Here is a 20075-nt window from a genome sequence, read left to right as displayed (position 1 = left end):
GCGAATGGTATGTTAGGTTTCATAGCAAAAGGATTTGAGTATAGGAGCAGGGAGGTTCTACTGCAGTTGTACAGGGTCTTGGTGAGACCACACCTGGAGTATTGCGTACAGTTTTGGTCTCCAAATCTGAGGAAGGACATTATTGCCATAGAGGGAGTGCAGAGAAGGTTCACCAGACTGATTCCTGGGATGTCAGGACTGTCTTATGTAGAAAGACTGGATAGACTTGGTTTATACTCTCTAGAATTTAGGAGATTGAGAGGGGATCTTATAGAAACTTACAAAATTCTTAAGGCGTTGGACAGGCTAGATGCAGGAAGATTGCTCCCGATGTTGGGGAAGTCCAGGACAAGGGGTCACAGCTTAAGGATAAGGGGGAAATCCTTTAAAACCGAGATGAGAAGAACTTTTTTCACACAGAGAGTGGTGAATCTCTGGAACTCCCTGCCACAGAGGGTAGTCGAGGCCAGTTCATTGGCTATATTTAAGAGGGAGTTAGATGTGGCCCTTGTGGCTAAGGGGATCAGAGGGTATGGAGAGAAGGCAGGTACGGGATACTGAGTTGGATGATCAGCCATGATCATACTGAATGGCGGTGCAGGCTCGAAGGGCCGAATGGCCTACTCCTGCACCTAATTTCTATGTTTCTATCCTATCCAACTACACCAGCAGCTTAAATGGCTGAGGGAAGACCTGATGGAAGAATGTCAAACTATGAGAGACATAGATACAGTATATAGTCAGAAGCTTTGTTGCCCATGGTGGAAATTTTTAAGATTTTAAGGTGGTGCCGCAGTAGAGTTGCTGCCTTACAGAGCTTGCAGCGCCGGTGACCCGGGTTCGATCCCAATCGTGGGTGCTGTCTTTACAGAGTTTGTACGTAATTCCTGTGACCTGCATAGGTTTTCTCTGAGATCTTCTCTGAGATCTCCCACACTCCAAAGACATACAGGTTTGTAGGTTAATTTTCTCGGTGTACGTGTAAATTGTTCCTAGCGTGTATAGGACAGTGTTAATGTGCGGGAATCGCTGGTCGGCGCAGACTCGGTGGGCCGAAGGGCCTGTTTCCGCATTGTATCTCTAAAACAAAAACTAAATTTGGGTCAAAAGCAAGCAGGTGTAACAAGTGTAGATGGAGCATCCTGGTTGGCATGTACAGGTTGGGCCGATGGGTCTGTTTCTGAGCTGCATGACTCAATGACTCCAGTGGGCATAGCTTTAAGGTGAGAGAGGCAAGGTGTGTAGGTTAGGTTTTTTACCTAACCTGCAGGTGGTTGCCAGGGGTGGCGGTGGAGGCAGAAATTATAATGGTATTTGGATAGGCAAATGGGTATGCAGGGAATGAAGGGATATGGATCATGAGCATGCCGAGGAGATTAATTTAACGGCGTCATGGTTGCCACAGATATAGCGGGAGGAAGGGCCTGTTCCTATGCTGCACTGTTCTATGTTTCATGTTTTAAATCAAAATTCATTCAATTTGATTCATCATAATTGTAAAATATAACTGCTTCGCGCTGGCAAACTTTGAGTTTGTTGCAATTCCATTAGTAATTAACATAATTGTCCTCAAATAAAGCACAACGCAAAACTCAATACCATTTAAAATCATTTCCGCAGTAAAATAGAAGGAAAAGATCTACCTCTGCCATTTTCGCAAGATCTGTCCAATCATTCTTGTTGTATGTGCACATGAGACTGGCAATAATGATCTATAATGAAATAAATGTCAGAGCAAAGTTTTAAAAATAACATCCAAGAAAAGGGCTGCTTTATAACATATTCATTAGGTGTCCATGTAGATTTTTACGGGATGCTTTTAATGAATAAATAAATATTTCAGTGTGAACATGGGCTCTATGACATTAAATATGTTTTTAATGCTGAAGAATATCCTACAAATAACATTACCGAAGCCACATTAAAACAAAATTATGCATTATGCTGGCATACAGTCACAAAAAATTGATCTAACGTTGCCTAGGGCACTTATATGTACAGTATTGTATTATGTACAAACAAATCTTCAAGAATTATAGGGCATTTCTGTAGTATCTTTTTTTACAAAATAAAGCTAAAAATCTTATAATATTGTTGCCTATTGCAGGTAACAAGTTAATTAATTAGTTACAAATGCCTAATTTCTAAATATTATGAAATCAATAATCATCATCTTTGGTGTTCATTATTGTTGCCCAGCCTCCAACCTTGTAGATGCTAGAAACTGAATCAAACTGTAAACCCGATGACATGATTGGCCATGAGTTCATGTCTGTGTCACTCATTTCCACCTCCTTTTGGTTTGGCTACCTCCCTCTTTGTTAACTTACCTGCAGGTGACAGACTCATCTCTGACCTTTGTTACCTCAAAACTCCTTCAGTCTACGCCTCATAAACCCACGGCCCCCAAAACTGCAGCTGGTGTCCTAGGTTGTGTCAAGTCCCAATCATCCAGAACCACTATAGACTTCACTTTTGTAAAATTCTCATTTTTATTTTCCGTCCCTTCCATTCCTTCAGCTGCTCTCAATGGCGCCTTCTTGACCATGACTGAATTTAATCTCTCCATTATGAATGGCTGTATCTTTAGCTGCCAAAATCCCAAGCATCGGAATTTTCTTCTCCAAAATCCCCTTATCTATGCAAATCAAAAGAATAACTGCAGATACTATATATCAGAAATAAAAACAGTAAGTTTTCTGATTCCATGCTGTATGACTCAAGGGCTCTATAATGCAAGAATAGATGAGAATGGACAGATACCTGGAAAGATTTGGGTCAAACACACTAAATGGGACTAGCTTAGATGGGGCATCTTGGTTGGCATAGATGAATTGGGCCAAATGGTCTGTTTCTATGCTGTAAATGCTAGAAATACTCATTACATCAGGCAGAAATAATGTTTCATGCCAATGAGCTAGCTTATGGACCTTATCAATGAGTCTTGGCATCGGTATCGGTTTATTATCGTCACATGTATCAAGATACAGTGAAAAACTTTTGCTTGCACACTGCCCAATTAAATCAGATCATACCATACCAGAGTGTAATCAAGCTATTCACAAGTACCACAGGCACAAGAGGAAAATACCAGAGTGCAGAGTCTGGTTTTACAGCATTAGAGAAAAGGTCCAGCATCGGCAATGAAGGTAGATTGGAAGATCGGGACTAGCCCCTGAGTTATGGGAGGACTCTTCGGTAATCTGATAACAGAGGGGAAGAAGCTATATCTGAATCTAATGGTAAGTGCTTTCAAGCTTTTGTTTCTTACGTCTGATGGAAGAGGGGAGAAGAGGGGATGACCTAGCTGAAGAAAGGTCTTTGCTTATGTTGGCCCTATTTCCCCAAGGCAGCAGGTCGTGTAGATGGAGTCAAGTTTGGTCCGTGTGATGGACTGGGATACAAGTCTCTGCAACTTCTTATGGTCTTGGGCAGAACTATTACCAAACCAAGCTCTGATACAACTGGATAACACATATTCTATGGTGTATCTGTAGACATTGGTCAGAATTGTTTGGGATATGCTGAACCTCCGTAGTCTATAAAGGCCATGGTGTGCTTTTTTGGCCATTGCTACCAAAGCGGTCAGTCCCGGTCAAATTGTTGTTGCTATTTACACTGAGCCAGATTCATGGAAGGACCATTCAGTAATCTGATAAGAGTGGAAGAAGCGTTTCCTGAGTCATTGCTTTTATCTTATGCCCGATGGGAAAGGGGATCAATTCTACTTTGGCACCGTGGATGATGAGTGGTGCCTATGGTCCTTCGCACTTCCTGGAGTCAATAACTAGATCCTAGTTATCCAAGGTGACATTGAGGGAGAGTTTGCTGTCTTGGCAGCACATGACTCAGTCTATCTCGTTCTTGTGCTCCGTCTCGTCATTGTTCGAGATGTCATCAATTGAGAATATTGCCACCTACAGTTAAAGATTGTAATAACTTTACAGGATGTTTTCGTGGGGAAAGTAGCGCATCACTAATTAAAGGTATGTATATTTTTGACACTAAGATAAATGCTATCTCTAAAATTTTCAGTACACATAGTTAAATTATTAAGTGTGCAATGCTGCCCAATCTATTATTTACTATTGTGCGAGAAGAAAATTTCTCCTCATTATCATACTATTACAATTTATAGAAATGTTAATTTACTTCAGTATTTTATCTGATAATGACATTTGCCTGAGGTTTTATTTGCAGCTGGTCTTTATAGAACAGTGTAAAGGAGGGTTATGCAAAGTGGTTGCTATGGGTACACCAGACAATCTACCCAGTCAAAGATCCTGTAGAGTAGTTCCGTGAGATGATTATCCATGGGAGGGGTCACCTAGGATTACTTGGTGAGACGATGAAGGATCTGAGAGCTGGAACAATATTAGTCTAGTCTAGACTACTGATACAGTGTGGAAACAGGCCCTTCGGCCCACCGGGTCCGCTTCCACGTGCAATCCCCACACACCAGCACTATCCTACACACCGGCGACAATTTACAATTTTACCAAATCCAACTAACCTCCAAAACTGCACATCTTTGGGATGTGGGAGGAACCCAGAGCACCCAAAGGAAACCTGCGCAGTCACAAGGAGAAGGTGCAAACTCTGTACAGACAGCATCCGTAGTCAGGATCGAACCCAGGTCTCTGGCGGTGTAAGGCAGCAACTCTACCGCTGCGCCACTCTAGCTTAGTCTAGAGATACAGCGCCGAAACGGGTCCCCACCGAGTCTGCGCTGACCAGCGATCCCTGCACACTAGCACTATCCTACAGACTAGGACACATTTACAATCTTATCCAAAGCAAATTAACCTACGAAACTGAACATCTTTGAAATGACCAGTGATCACCCGTACACTAGTTCTCTCCTACATATTTGGGACAATTTACAGAAGCCAATTAACCTACAAAAACCTGCACGTCTTTGGCATGTGGAAGGGAAATGGAGCACCCAGGAAAAACCCACACGGTCACAGGGAGAACGTACCAACTCCATACAGGTAGCACCCTTAGTCAGGATCAAACCCGGGACTCTGGCATTGTAAAGCAACGACACTACTGTTGTGCCACTGTGACCTGTACTTTGTCCAACCTCATCTACTGCAGTGTTCCCAATGTGGCCTCCAGTAATTGGCGAGACCAAGTGTAGACTCTGCGACCATTTTGCTGAACACTTGCGCTCGGTTTGCCAAGGCCTACGGGATCTCCTGTTTGCCAACCACTTTAACTGCCCTTGCCAGAACCACACTGACCTCGATGTGCTGGAGCTCCCTCCATTGCCAGATTGAGGCCACTCGCATATGGTATGACCAGCACCTCATCTTCCGCTTGGGTAGCTTACAACTCAAATGGTATGAACATTAATTCTTCAAATTAAGGACCGCCCCTTCTCCCCTCCTTCCTCCACATAACACCCCCCCCTCTTCTGTTCCGTGCCCCTATTTCTCCCCTTCCATTACATTCCTTCCTCTAGCTTCACAATTCACAACCCTTCAATCCTTTTGTCACACCTGTCTTAAGGATCTCTGGCCTTTGTCCAAACCATTAGCCCATCAAAAGCCCTTCTCACTGTATCAGTCTATTGCCTACCAGGCTTTGGCCTGCCCCTCATCTCTTCAAGCTTTCTTCCCTCTCACCCCCACAATCAGTCCGAAGAAGGGTCCCAACCTGAAACGCGACCCATCCATGTTCTCCAGAGATGCTGCCTGACTTACAGATTTACACCAGCACCTTGTGTCATTTTTTTGTGAACCAGTTCCTTGTTTCTAGAGCACTCACTTGGTATTGTGTGCCAGCCTTGGAGTATGGGTTCGAATCTCAGGCATAGAACTGCAGAACACAAACCAGTGACACTGAGGTACGATGCCCATCACTAAGTCACTGTTATAACTTTGTTTGCTAAATTATTTTGCCTGCAGTTTCTCGTTCCAAAAAGCAATGGAAATCATTGTTACGGTAAATGTTCCCTTTGGATATCTTTTCACTGGATTACAATTGCACAGTGCAATGGTTGATGTGGAAATTAGTATTTAATCAATGTCGCCACACATTATTAAATTTCAGAAGTATAATGCTCTTTTCAAACCAGAAGCAAACATGGAATTTCTATCCCATTGGGTATAAGAAGCCAAACAGACCTTCAGACCTTTCAGGCAGACAATTGGTTTTTGGTGACACAACACACATACTCGCATCCCAATGATTGTAAATTAATTACATCCATTCCCTTCAAATCCATGTGCCAATAAGTTTATACATTCATAAGATGTGTGAATTGCACTAAATCACACACCATATTCACTGCATATTGGACCATTAGTCACCATCCCAACAGCAAAATATCCTTTATATTCCATTTGGGTAGCTTATGTAACAGTGTGAACATTGAATTCTCTAATTTCAAGTCATACTCCCCTCCCCGCTCTGTCTTTCCTGTACCCTCCTTGACCATGCCATTGTGCACCCATTTCTCCCACTATCACTCCTCCCCTCCCCTCCCCTCCTCTGGTCACCCTGTTCCTTTCCCCTCCTTCGTACATTCATCTCCCACCCCCATGTGCCGCATTACCTCTTCTCTCCCTTTCTCCCCTGTACCCTATCACCTATATTCCTCCCTCTAGCTTTACATTTCACTCCTCCTCTTAACCTTATTTGACATCATTCTATCTCCTTTGTCACTAATTCTACCCATCCGCTAATCAAACTCCCCCACCTATGTCCACCTATCACTTACCAGGATAGACAAAAAAAATGCTGGAGTAACTCAGCGGGTCAGGCAACATCTCTGGAGAAAAGTAATAGGTGACGTTTCGGGTCGAGACCCTTCTTCAGACTGATTGTACGAGGACAGGAAAAGAGATCCGAAGACAGGAAAAGGGTTCTGACCCGATATGTCACCTATTCTTTTTTCTCCGGAGATGCTGCTGTCCTGCTGAGTTACTCCAGCATTTTGTGTTTATCTTCGGTGTAAACCAGCATCTGCAGTTCCTTCCTACACAGATCACGTATCAGGCTTTGCCCCGCCTCCACTTCTCTTTTCCAGCTTTCTCTACCTTCATACAATCATTCTGAAGAAGGGTCCCGACCTGAAGCATCACCTGTCCATTTCCTCCACAGATGCTGCCTGATCCACTGAGTTCCTCCAACACTTTATATTTTGCTCAAGATTCCAGCATCTGCAGTTCCATGTGCCTCTGTTTTCCGAAATGATTACTGCCTTTGAGGCTGACATGGTAAATCAAACAAGTGTATGCTCAGCAGTTTTCCAAATGGAGTAAAAACAGTTGGTTGTTTTTGACCCTGTCCAAATTGCAAAGCATTACCTTAAATTAGAGCTGTATATAACGGCAATGTGTTCTTGAGTTCACAAAAAGCAAAATTGGTATAAGGCCAAGTTCAAATTATTATACTACAGCATAACAGGTAATGCATGTTACCTTTAGTTCAGTTTAGTTTCGAGATGCAACGCCGAAACAGACCCTTCGGCCCACTGAGTCCGTGCTGACCAGCGATTGCTGCACTTTAACACCACCTTACGCACACGAGGGACAATGTTACATTAATACCAAACTAATTAGCCTCCATGCCTGTCTTTGGAGTGTGGAAGGAAACGGAAGATCTCGGAGAAAACAACTGCAGGTCACGGGGAGGAAGTACAAACGCCATCTGTACCCATAGTCAGGATTGAACCTGGGTCTCTGGTGCTGTAAGGCAGTAGCTCTACCGCTACACCAACAGGATGCCCATGTACCTTCTCCATTTCATCTCCTTTGCTCTATCTATTGTACTTGAGTTTGACTTGATTATATTTATGTATAGTATTATCTGATCTGTTTGGATAGCATTCAACAGAAGGTAGTTGAGGCCAGTTCATTGGCTATATTTAAGAGAGATGTGGCCCTTGTGGCTAAAGGGACCAGGGGGTATGGAGAGAAGGCAGGTACAGGATACTGAGTTGGATGATCAGCCATGATCATATTGAATGGCGGTGCAGGCTCGAAGGGCCGAATGGCCTACTCCTGCACCTATTTTCTATGTTTCTAACACAAAGTTTTTCACCGTACCTCGGTATCCGTGACAACAATAAATCTAAACCAGATACAGAACCCAAGCGTTAAATTCTCTACTTTCCTACCAAGCCAAAACCTGCAATCCAAAAATAAATATACCAAGCAAAGCTTCAAATTGATCAGGCAATCAATTCTGTTTTGGTGACTCAATTCACTTATTTACTTCAAAAGTACTGCAAATAAATCTGTGTACTTTGAGGATATTTGTATGTACGGTGTGTACAGAAAAATAAGCCCCTCCGCCTTTAATACTAACTTGCAGAGATTATTGGAGAGAAACCAGAATGGAGCATTTCTTTATGCAGAAAGCTGGAGTAACTCAGCGGGACAGGCAGCATCTCTAGAGAGAAGGAATGGGTGACATTTCGGATCGAGACCCTTCTTCAGACGGAGAGTCAGGGGAAACATAGAAAAATAGGTGCAGGAGTAAGCCATTCAGCCCTTCAAGCCAGCACCGTCATTCAATATGTTCATGGCTGATCATCCAAAATCAGTACCTCGTTCCTGCTTTTTCCCCATACCCCTTGATTCCTTTAGCCCTAAGAGCTAAATCTAACTCTCTCTTGAAAACATCCAGTGAACTGGCCTTCACTGCCTTATGGGGCAGAGAATTCCACAGATTCACAACTCTCTGGGTGAAGAACTTTTTCCTCATCTCAGTCCTAAAGAGGGAGGCATAGAGATATGAAAGGGTGAGGTGTGAAAATGAGAGATCAAAGGGGACAAAAGTGAAGGAAAACGTAGAATGGATCGTTGTTAGCTATGGGGAAGGTGACAACGGGGCAAACTGTAGATCCCAGCCTGGCTATTTCTCAGGAAAATTTAAACCAAAGGAAAACTAGTTCTTAACCCTAATCTGCTCCTAACCCATGCTTTAGATGTTAGTCTGAAGAAGGGTCTTGACCCGAAACGTCACCCATTCCTTTTCTCTGGAGATGCTGTCTGTCCCGCTGAGTTACTCCAGATATTTGTGTCTATCTTCAGCTTAAATCAGCATCTGCAGTTCCTTCCTACACATTTCTTTAGGCTCCTTCACCTGATCTTATTGCTGACTGACCTGCTGTTTGATCTCCAGTTCCTGGATTATTCCAGAGCACTGCTTACTATGTGCTGGGAATTCCACTTCTGTAGAGCTCGAAATAGACAGACTGCCTGCGCAAAATTGCTACCACTTTGTACTGCATTCAGCATCTTGAAATCTCCGTGCACTTGGTTGGTGCAAGATTTATAAATTGAGTTCAAGATTTGCAAGCCACAGTGTGGACTTCTTGAGGGGGGTGTTCATCTCCATCGAATTTGAATTGACAGCATAATGTGATTCTATATCTGCTGTTTGATCGGGGTTACCCACTTGCTTTATCACAGTTTCTCAGCTGCATAGTTATAACATTTAATATTAAACATATTGCTGCCAAGTTCATATAACACTTACGCATGGCAGTGCTTTAGAATAGAATAGAATAAAATAGAATGCCTTTTATTGTCATTCAAACAGCTTGGTTTGAACAAAATTGCATTTTCTACAGTCTTACATTACAAATCAAAAACCCAAGACCCACACTTAACACAGTTTACACAAACATCCATCACAGTGAATCTCCAACACCTCCTCACTATGATGGAAGGCAAAAGTCTTATCTCTTCCCTTTGTTCTTCTCCCACGGTCCAGCAGTCCAACTGCAGCGTCGAGGCGAACTGGGGCTCCCGATGTTAAAGCCCCCGGTGGGCGATGGTAAGTCCTGTGGCCGTTTACGCCATGCCGAGCGATGTTAGGCCCCGCTCTGAGTCGTTTGAACCCCGCGATTCCAGCGGGAGAAGTTTCCGTTGCGGGAGCTTCGAAAAGCGGTCTCCCACCAGGGACCTGCGAGCTCCCGATGTTCCGGTCCACCGGGCCTGCGGCTGGAGCCTCCGAAGCTCCGAAGTCAGGTCGCAGCCGTGCGCCAAGATAGCTCTTCCCGTTCCGAAGACGGCCAGCTCCTCGGGCTCCGCGACTGGAGGCTTCAGGTTGGTCCCAGCCGGAGGCCGCCGCCGGCTCCACGATGTTAGGCCCAACGACATCGGAGACCCGAGAGGGAAAAAGTTGGGTCCCCGTACACGGAAGAGACTAACGGTTTCCCCCACCCCCCACATATACACAGCTAAAGAAAAATAATAAAAACTGGAGTCAAGACATACACGTAACAAGACAAAAAATTAAAAAAAGGCAGACGGACTGTAGTCGAGCCACTGCCGATAGGCGCCGCCACACCATTATTGATTTTGTTGAAATTCAATGAAAAATGCTGTAGTTAGAAATCAATATCATTCATGTCTTTACTAGGGTTCCGAGTCTGAAGAAGGGTCTCAACACGAAATGTCACCCATTCCTTGTCTCCAGAGATGCTGCCTGTCCCGCTGAGTTAATCCAGCTTTTTGTGTCTATTTCCTAGACATTGATTAGTACGGGTGTCAGGGGTTATGGGGACAAAGCAGTAGAATGGGGTTGAGAGGGAAATATGGATCAGCCATGATTGAATGGCAGAGTAGACTTGATGGGCCGAATGCTTTCCTATCACTTATGAACTCATGAACTTATGGCACTCTCGTGTAACTAACACCATTCCTTCTACCATGCCAAGATTTCCTGAGGCTTTCCATTGAGGCAGTGAAACTAATTATCAGTTTCTTGTAAATTAAACCTGCAATCTATTAACACGATCTTGATCATCACTGCCTACTACATTTAACCAGCATTTAGGTGGGCTAGCAAAGACATGAAGATATACACAAAAAGCTGGAGTAACTAGTTAGGGAAAAGGGAAACAAGAGATATAGACGATGATGTAGAGAGATATAGAACTATGAATGAAAGATATGCAAAAAAGTAACGATGATAAAGGAAACAGGCCAATGTTAGCTGTTTGTTGGGTGAAAACAAGAAGCTGGTGCAACTTGGGTGGGGGAGGGATAGAGAGAGGGAATGCTGGGGCTATTTGAAGTTAGAGAAATAATGTACTTGAAATTCTGTGCTACATTACGCTTTGTATCGCTCGTTCCTACCAATCAAAAAGTTTTTGTTTAAATAACACAAAAATAAAGTAAGTGAACAAGTACCGTCCCCAAGGCAGTAATCATTTAACTTCCCTGCCCACACATGCCAGGGAAAGGCTGAGTGATTCATGACAAAGGATATGTGATTGGAGTCAAAATAAATTGATATTAACCTGTTAGATTTCATAGTTCATATAAATAACATTGATAGATCGGGAGACTGAGCTCTGTGACTGACATAGGTCAAAAAATTGTAGTTTGGGGTCTGATTTCAGTTTCAAAGCAATATATCACTTTGGGTCCAGGGAAGGTCATAGGTGGCAGGCAACCCCTGCCAGACATTTTACAAAGTATAAATACCATCATGATTTTATGCATTAAAATAAGATAATGTTGGACAAAGAACGAATCCAATGTTGGAAGGATTTTCAGAAAAGCTGTGACGGAGCATTTTTTAAAACTGGCTTTAAGCAATCGTTACGTGTGCAAACTCAAATCTGTTGCCAGCCCCAAGTGGATTGCAGCATTAACTGTTTGATGCACTAATTAAAACTACCACTGTGGCAGAGTTGGCCAACTGTGGAAAGATTTACCTTGTACACTGACATTGTGCATACACAAAAGTTTTCCAATTTTGCCCTGATATTTATGACAGTTTGTTAAATGTCAAGGCTTTATTTATGTGTATAAGAAAAGACAACCACCAACAGTTGCTAACCACTCAAGGGACTGGTGTATTGTTGCAAGGGAACTTCATAAATATTTCAACTTTGAGGAACCTCAGAAGTGGAGGTAATGCATCAATGATCGAGATAGAAAACTTATGCCAAAAGAAATCCTGGAAAGTGCAAACAACTCATTTTGAAAAATTCATGACTGAACCCAGGAGAGGGAAAATTTATTGAGCTGGGAAGAACTTTCTGTATACTCTTCCTGTCATTATGTGTACATAGTGCAAAGTACACACTTTAGAACACGTGTAAATGTTTCAGTTCCCAGCTATCCTCCACATGCAGTCAGTAAGTCTTATTTGAAGGTTCAAATTTACGTAAATGTTCAATTCTTTGTTTTCTTCCCCTGTTCTGTTTTTCCATTAAATTAAGACAGACTTAATTGGAGGAGGAATATCCAACTCTGACACATACCAACTGACACATTATACTGACACATTTCCGGCACATGTTTGGAAACTGCATTCTTGGGTTGGATTAAAAAGTACTTAAATTACTGTTCAGTTTTCTGGAGGTTTAGGTTTGGATTTATTATTGTCACCTGCACCAAGGCACAGTGAAAAGTTTTGTTTTGCATGATATCCAATCACATTAAGAAATGTTGCACATAACTGCAATCAAGCCAAACTCAAGTACAATAGGTAGAGCAATGGGGAAGATATAGTGCAGAATGACCTATAGTTCACAGCATTGTAGTTTAATTTAGTTTAGTTTAGTTTAGAGATACAGCGCGGAAACAGGCCCTTCGGACCAATCAGGTCCGCGCCGACCAGCACATTAACACTATCCTGCACACACTAGGGACAATTTTTTATTTTTACCAAGCCAATTTACCTACACCCCTGACATCAGTAGTGTGTGGGAGGAAACCAAAGATCTCGGAGAAAACCCACGCAGGTGATGGGAAGAACATACAAACTCTGTACAGACAGCACCCGTAGTCGAGATCGAACCCGGGTCTCCGGTGCTGCAAGCACTGTAAAGGGCCTGTCCCACTTTCCCGAGTTACTCACAAATTCTCTGGAGTTTTCCCCTTGATTCAAACTCGGAGAATGTCCGTAACGCGGAGGCCGTAGGAGTCCGTAGATATATCGTAGCGGCTTGTAATGCCAGCCGTAGGTACTCGGGGCATCAGGTAAGTCGGGACGTTTTTTCGGCCTGATGAAAAATGTCCACGAGTAAAAAACAATAGCCCCGAGTACCTACGCCTGGCATAACGAGCCGCTACGATATATCCACGGACTCCTACGAACTCGTTACGGACAATCTCCGAGTTTGAATCAAGGGGAAAACTTGGGAGAATTCGTGATTAACTCGGGAAAATGGGACAGGCCCTAAAAGCAGCAACTCTACTGCTACTGTGCCACCGTGCCGCATAGCGCATTAGTTCCGTAGACAAAGCCCATTGTCCGCAATAGGGTAGAAGTAAGTCGAAAGTACCCTAGCTTATGAATGGACCATACAGAAGCTTGATAATAGAGGGAAAGTAGCTGATCCTGAGAATCGTAACAATTCAGTTGTGGTGTTTAAAGTTAAATAATTAAGTACATTTGGAATGAAAAGCTCATGTGGGCAATGATGTATGGATTATAAATTTTAAAAAATTTGGTTCATCGACCCCCGTGAAAGACACAAAGCTTGCTTATTTAGTCTTGTTCATAATTAATGCTCAGACGCACAACAATGGCGTTGTCCCTGAAATGTTCAAGGGCAAATTGGGATGTCTTTAGCATCCTGAAATTGTGGAAGAAGAAAATAGCTAGAGAGTTGAAAGCGGCTTATTCAGAAGCAGACATTGGTGTGTCGGAAGGAACAGCAAATGCTGGTTTAAACTGGAGATAGACACAAAAAGCTGGTGCAACTCAGAGGGTCGGGCCGCATCTTTGGAGAAAAGGAATAGGTGATGTTTCGGATCAAAACCCTTCTTGGGGAGAAGGCAGGAGAATGGGGTTAGGAGGGAGAGATAGATCGGCCATGATTGAATGGCGGAGTAGACTTGATGGGCCGGATGGCCTAATTCTACTCCTATCGCTTGTGACTTATAAACAGCTGTATGGAACTCAGTAAAGGTGATGGTGACCTAAATTCAGAGAAGGCAAGGGGCAAACGCATTTCACACTTCCCACAAAATGCAGGACAATAGACAATAGACAATAGGTGCAGGAGTAGGCCATTCGGCCCTTCGAGCCAGCACTGCCATTCAATGTGATCATGGCTGATCGTACCCAATCAGTACCCCGTTCCTGCAATCTCCCCATATCCACTGTCTCCGCTATCTTTAAGAGCCCTATCTAGCTCTCTCTTGAAAAAATCAAGAGAATCGGCCTCCATCGCCCTCTGAGGCAGAGATTTCCACAGACTCACAACTCTCTGTGTGAAAAAGTGTTTCCTCATTTCCGTTCTAAATGGCTTAACCCTTATTCGTAAACTGTGGCCCATGGTTCTGGACTCCCCCAACATCGGGAACATGTTTCCTGCCTCTAGCGTGTCCAAATCCTTAATAATCTTATATGTTTCTATAAGATCTCCTCTCATCCTAAATTCCAGAGTATACAAGCCCAGCCGCTCCATTCTCTCAGCATATGACAGTCCCACCATCCCAGGAATTAACCTTGTAAAACTACGCTGCACTCCCTCAAAAGCAAGAATGTCCTTCCTCAAATTAGGGGACCAAAACTGCACACAATACTCCAGGTGTGGTCTCACTAGGGCCTTGTACAACTGCAGAAGGACCTCTTTGCCCCTATGCTCAACTCCTCTGGTTATGAAGGCCAACATGCCATTCGCTTTCATCACTGCCTGCTGTACCTGCATGCTTACTTTCATTGACTGAACAAGAACCCTCAGATCCCGTTGTACTACCCCTTTTCTCAACTTGACACCATTTAGATAATAATATGCCTTCCTGTTTTTGCTACCAAAGTGGATAAGCTCACATTTATCCACATTAAACTGCATCTGCCCTGCATCTGCCCACTCACCCAACCTGTCCAAGTCACCCTGCATTCTCATAGCATCCTCCTCACAGTTCACACTACCACCCAGCTTTGTGTCATCTGCAAATTTGCTAATGTTACTTTGAATCCCTGCATCTAAATCATTGATGTATATTGTAAATAGCTGCAGTCCCAGCACCGAGCCTTGCGGTACTCCACTTGTCACTGCCTGCCATTTTGAAAGGGACCCGTTAATCCCTACTCTTTGTTTCCTGTCTGCCCACCAATTTTCTATCCATGTCAGCACTCTACCCATGTCAGGATGCACTCAACAAGTCAGAGAAGGAGTGAAAGCTTGAAAAGAGAATTAGAGATGGTGAATGGCAGAAGGCTAGAGGTAAGTGACAAAGGCTAGAGGTGAAACGGAGACAAAAAGGTGTTGCTTAAGGAAAGTAGAAGAGCAATGAAATGTAGAGCCGGAGGGAGGCTATGGGTGATTGGGGGAGAGGGGGGAGAGGAAAGAGGAAGGATAAAAGGAAGTGTGGGACACAGCAATGGGAGAAGAGTGTATGGGGAAAGGAGCAGGGTGGTTGGAGGAAATATATGTGCATTGGGGGGCAGGAGAAAGGGATTACTCAAAATTAAAAAATTCAATGTTCAGACCATTTGGTTGTAAACTACTCAAGGAGCATATGAGGTGCTGTTCTAGTTTGCTTGCCGATTCATTCTGGCAAAGAGGAGGCCAAGGACAGAAAGGTCATTTTGGAAATGGGAAGGGGAGTTTAAACGATTAGCAACCAGGAGCTCCAGCAGGGCTTGGTGGTCTGAGCGCAAGATTGATCGCAACGGTTGCCCAATCTACACTTGGTCTCACTGATGTAAAGGAGCCCACATCGGGAAGACTGAATTTGGAAGAGTTGTACGTGAACATCTGTTACACCTGGAAGGGCTGCTGTGTCCCTGAATGAAGGTGAGAGAGGAGGTGTGGGGACAGGTATTACGTCTGCTGTGGTCGCTTAGGTAGAGAAGTGAGGGATGAGCAAACCGCGGAGTTGTGGAGGGAGTGATTTGTATGGAAAGTGGAGAGGGCTGGAGATGGGAAGATGTGACTGGTTATGAGATTACATTGAAAGTGGCCGAAATATTGGAGAATGATATGTTGAGAGCAGAAGCTGGTGGGGTGAAAGGTGGGCACCAGGAGAACTCCCTATTAATTTCTCTATAGTTTATTTAAAATTGTATCTTCGAGATACACCATGGACACAGGCCTTTCGGCCCACCTAATCCAAGCCGACCATCGATTCCTATTCACACTGGTTATTCCATTTTCACATCCACTCCCTGCACACCAGGGGCAATGTATATAGGCCAAATATCCTACAAGTGTACAAGACTTTGGGATGTGGGAGAAAACAGTAGGGCCTGGAGGAAACACACGAGGTCACATGGAGAACGTGCACACTCCACACAGACAGCACCCAAGGTTTGGCTCGAACCACCGGGTTCTCTGGTGCCAGCTCTACCAGATGTGCCACTGTGCTGCCCAAGATCACAGGATCAAGGAGGACATAGTTCTTCTTGAACATTGTAGAAATGCAATGTACTACTTCTTGAGCCAATATACTCTGATTAAAATTGTTCAACATATCAAAAGGTGTAACTGCACACACAGAAATCCTTTATAAATATTAATGTCTTTGTATGCTCCAATAGTAATGACTGTGCAAATTGCAGTAATAATCTAGAAATACTATGATTATAGAACAGCGCTGGGCATGCATTTTGATGATTTTCTGATTTAACCCTCCCTGTGAAAACAAACAGCAGTTTAAACACATACACATTAAAGGATCAAAGAGAAGGCTTCATAAAGCCTAAACGAACATGCATTTTCCTTCGTTAAAAGATAAGAAAATGCATTTAAAGTTTAAATGTGATGCATGTTCACATGTATTTGAACCAGACAAAGGGAACAAAGAACTGAATGCCAATTTCAAATGGCACTGTTGAACACCATTTTATTTTTGCAAAGCTGATATGTCAAACCTAGTAAAACAAAAACACAGGGCAAGTTACTCCCACTCACTACTCTGTCTCCCCCAAAGCCTCTCAGTAATCCCCCCCCCCCTCCCCCTCCCCCACCCCCTCCCCCAAGCAGAATGGAAATTACCAATATGTAATTCTGTAAATTCTGTTAAGTCCCTGAAAAAGCATCGGAATTATCTTGTTATCAATTTAATAACAGAGGCACGAAGTAAGTGATGCCATCCACCGACACCAGGAACATTAGGTCTCTTTGGGAATTCTCTTGTGCAGAAGCTGTCAATCTCGCCAGACATGAACATATTAAACATTAAGGACAATCTACCATACTTCAGCCTGTAAATCTATTCTTTCTGTGCCAGTGTAATAAGTAGATTCTATGAAACGATAAAGGCAATCAATGCAGAATAGCTGACAGCCATGACCTATAAGACTTCCTATTATAAGATTTTCTTTTTATGAATAATTTTGAGAAATATTAATCCCTGACCTTTAATTCTGCCTGGATTGTACTTAAAAATAGGTTGGAGATCTTTTGTGTGCGCTTCCAAAGATAATATAGATTAGATAGCGGAAATGCACGTGATTACTGCAAATTACCACCTTTAAATCTGCAGTATCAGATATTTAAAAAATATGTTTAACCACACCTAGATTCTTGGTTAGATCAAATTTAATAAATTGATGGTAAGCCAGGAGTGCAGCAAACATTAACCAATCAGTAAAGGTGTCAGAGTTAGTAGTCTAATTAGATTTGTTAAGTCAAAGATGCAAATAATCCTCATTGTCTCATTTTGCTTCCACATCAACATCAAATATCAGCCATGTAATGTTATTCAAACATTACATTAAGCTACTTGGGAAATAAGTCATGTCATCATCAACGTCTGTGCTCAGTAGCATTCGGGGATTTTATACTGGAAGGCATAAGCTAACAAGCTTTTATTTGGATTAACACCTTTCAGTTATATTGACCAATATAAGACACACTTACGTACGTACTGTCAGCATATAGTCATGCCGAATAATTCTATAATCATAAATAGGCACAAAATGCTGGAATAACTCAGCGGGACAGGCAGCATCTCTGGAGAGAAGGAATGGGGGAAGGTTCGGGTCGAGACCCTTCCTCAGAGCCGAGTTTTGTGTCTATCATCGGTGTAAACCAGCATCTGCAGTTCTTTCTACACAATTCTATAATCATTGCATGTTGGATGTGAGAGGAAAGCAATGAACTGCATTACAAAGGAAACAGGGTTTTTATTAATCGAAAACTTCACACAGGTATCTGCTAAACAAAAGTGTGTCTTCCATGCACTGGCAAAAAGGAACAGACCAATATAATCACTCCTGTGGTGAAAATACGTTGTGATTTTTAAGTAGCTGAGTTGAAAACAATTAAGCAAGTGATCATGCATAATATTGCATAGCAGGAAACAAGTGAAAATTCAAATCATCTTTATTGTTAAAAAGCAGGTAGCTATATTTTATTGATATCATTACAGAAGAAGTCACATCAGGAACAATGAAGGGAAAGGAATAAAACAAGTAGCTCATAAGAAAAATTAATGAAACCACACACGTGTAGAGACTAAAGCTGCCGCTGAAAATACACTCCTGGGACCAAACAGAAGACTGAATGTCATGTTTTTTGTTTTATGTATTTAAACCAGACTGCTACAGAAAGTGGCTAATAGGAATGTCTGCTTGAAAATCAGGAACTTGAATAATTCTTTTTCCATGAACATTAAATCTGATAATTACAATTCTAAACATTTTCATCCAGAAAAGGAAAGAAAATGAACAATGCATTTGTTTTAGCTTTTTGGACTTTGGACGTCCTTTCATCATCTCAGGAATGGGTGAAGCATTCCTCGATTTAATTTGCAACCGGATTCAAAGGTTACAAAGTCCCTTTGGTCTTTGTAACTGTAACTCTTTAGCGCCTTTAGTAAAATCAATCAAATCTACTCACACAATATGGCAGAAATCGCCCTTCTCTAAAAGGACTATTACAGGTATCAAGTGACTTACATGTCTGAACTTGATGTACATTAACAACCTCTTGAATGAAAATAACTACCAGGCTGAATCACACTGGGCGGTACTCAAAAGGGAGGTGACCATAATTATTTTTTTTAAGATTATGACAAGACACAAGGTGAAGAAAATGTTGATCTCCTGGCAAATGGAAACAAAGAGCCATCAACACAAGAAGGAATTCAGAAGGAGATTCAAGAATACCTGGACAATAATAACAGTATGGCAATTACTACTGTGACATACATGTATTTAAGTGGAAGCCAGATAAATCGAGGGAATAAAAAATGGGACGGTAATGTTGATAGTTCATAAGTTCATAGGTTCAAGGAGCAGAACTATCCGGCCCAACAACTTTATTCCGCCATTCAATCATGGCAGATCTATCTTTCCCTCTCAACCCCATTCTCCCGCCTTCTCCCCGTAACCCCTGACACCCTTTCTAATCATCAGTGGAAGAGGAAGGGTATAGTGGGGGATAAATAGCTGGGGACAATAGACTTGCTTGCATGGCTTGCTGTCCATGTGTTTCTGCATAAAATAACATGGCATCATTTCATTTATTGCATTTGGTGATGATATTAAACTCACAAAATGCTCACCGACTATCACTGGGTTAATGGGTACCAGGTCACTCTCACACACCTCAAAATAATTCGAGTTGAAGACACTCTTATTGAAGGAAAATAGCAAGCATTCCCACGACTACTTAATTTTTGATTCAGCAATAATCTTTTCCAAACACAAACAGACAGCAGTTATTTATTTCTTGGTAAATTTGACCGAGTCATACAGTGTGGAAACAGGCCCTTGAGTGCAACATGCACAGACTGACCAACATGTCCCATCTACACTCGTCCCACCTGCATACCTTTGGCCTATATCCCTCTAAACTTGTCCTATCCATGTACCTGTCCAAATGTCTCTTAAACGTTGCGAGAGTACCTGCCTCAACTACCTCCTCCGGCAGCTCGTTCCATACACCCACCGCCCTTTGTGTGAAAACGTTACCCCTGTCGTTGCTGGTGTTTCAAGGGATATTCTTTACAGAGGCAGCAGAAAAGTTAAGTGCTCTGCCCCTTGCAGTGAAAGTGTGAAGCATCAACTAATAACCCGAGGGATGAACTAACAATCCACACACCTGAAGTTCAGATGTGGAATTTATATTCAGTTAATGATCTGGAATTCAAGAAAAGATCGGTTAGCCTTTGGCAATACTGACCAAGAAGCCA

General features: G+C 42.7%; 1 protein-coding gene across 1 annotated transcript in view; it reads right to left on the bottom strand.

The window, feature by feature from the left end:
* Nucleotides 1-20075, bottom strand: part of dpyd (dihydropyrimidine dehydrogenase) — a 675582-nt gene that overhangs the window by 164427 nt on the left and 491080 nt on the right. The window contains exon 15 of the mRNA XM_033028889.1: nucleotides 1644-1712. Within this exon, the coding sequence (XP_032884780.1) occupies nucleotides 1644-1712 (69 nt within the window). The remainder of the gene's footprint in view (nucleotides 1-1643; nucleotides 1713-20075) is intronic.

The sequence above is a fragment of the Amblyraja radiata genome, chromosome 10, assembly GCF_010909765.2.
Source record: "Amblyraja radiata isolate CabotCenter1 chromosome 10, sAmbRad1.1.pri, whole genome shotgun sequence".
Taxonomy (NCBI): Eukaryota; Metazoa; Chordata; class Chondrichthyes; order Rajiformes; family Rajidae; genus Amblyraja; species Amblyraja radiata.
The sequence above is the reverse complement of the archived record's forward strand: the minus strand, read 5'-3'. Positions and strand labels throughout refer to the sequence as shown.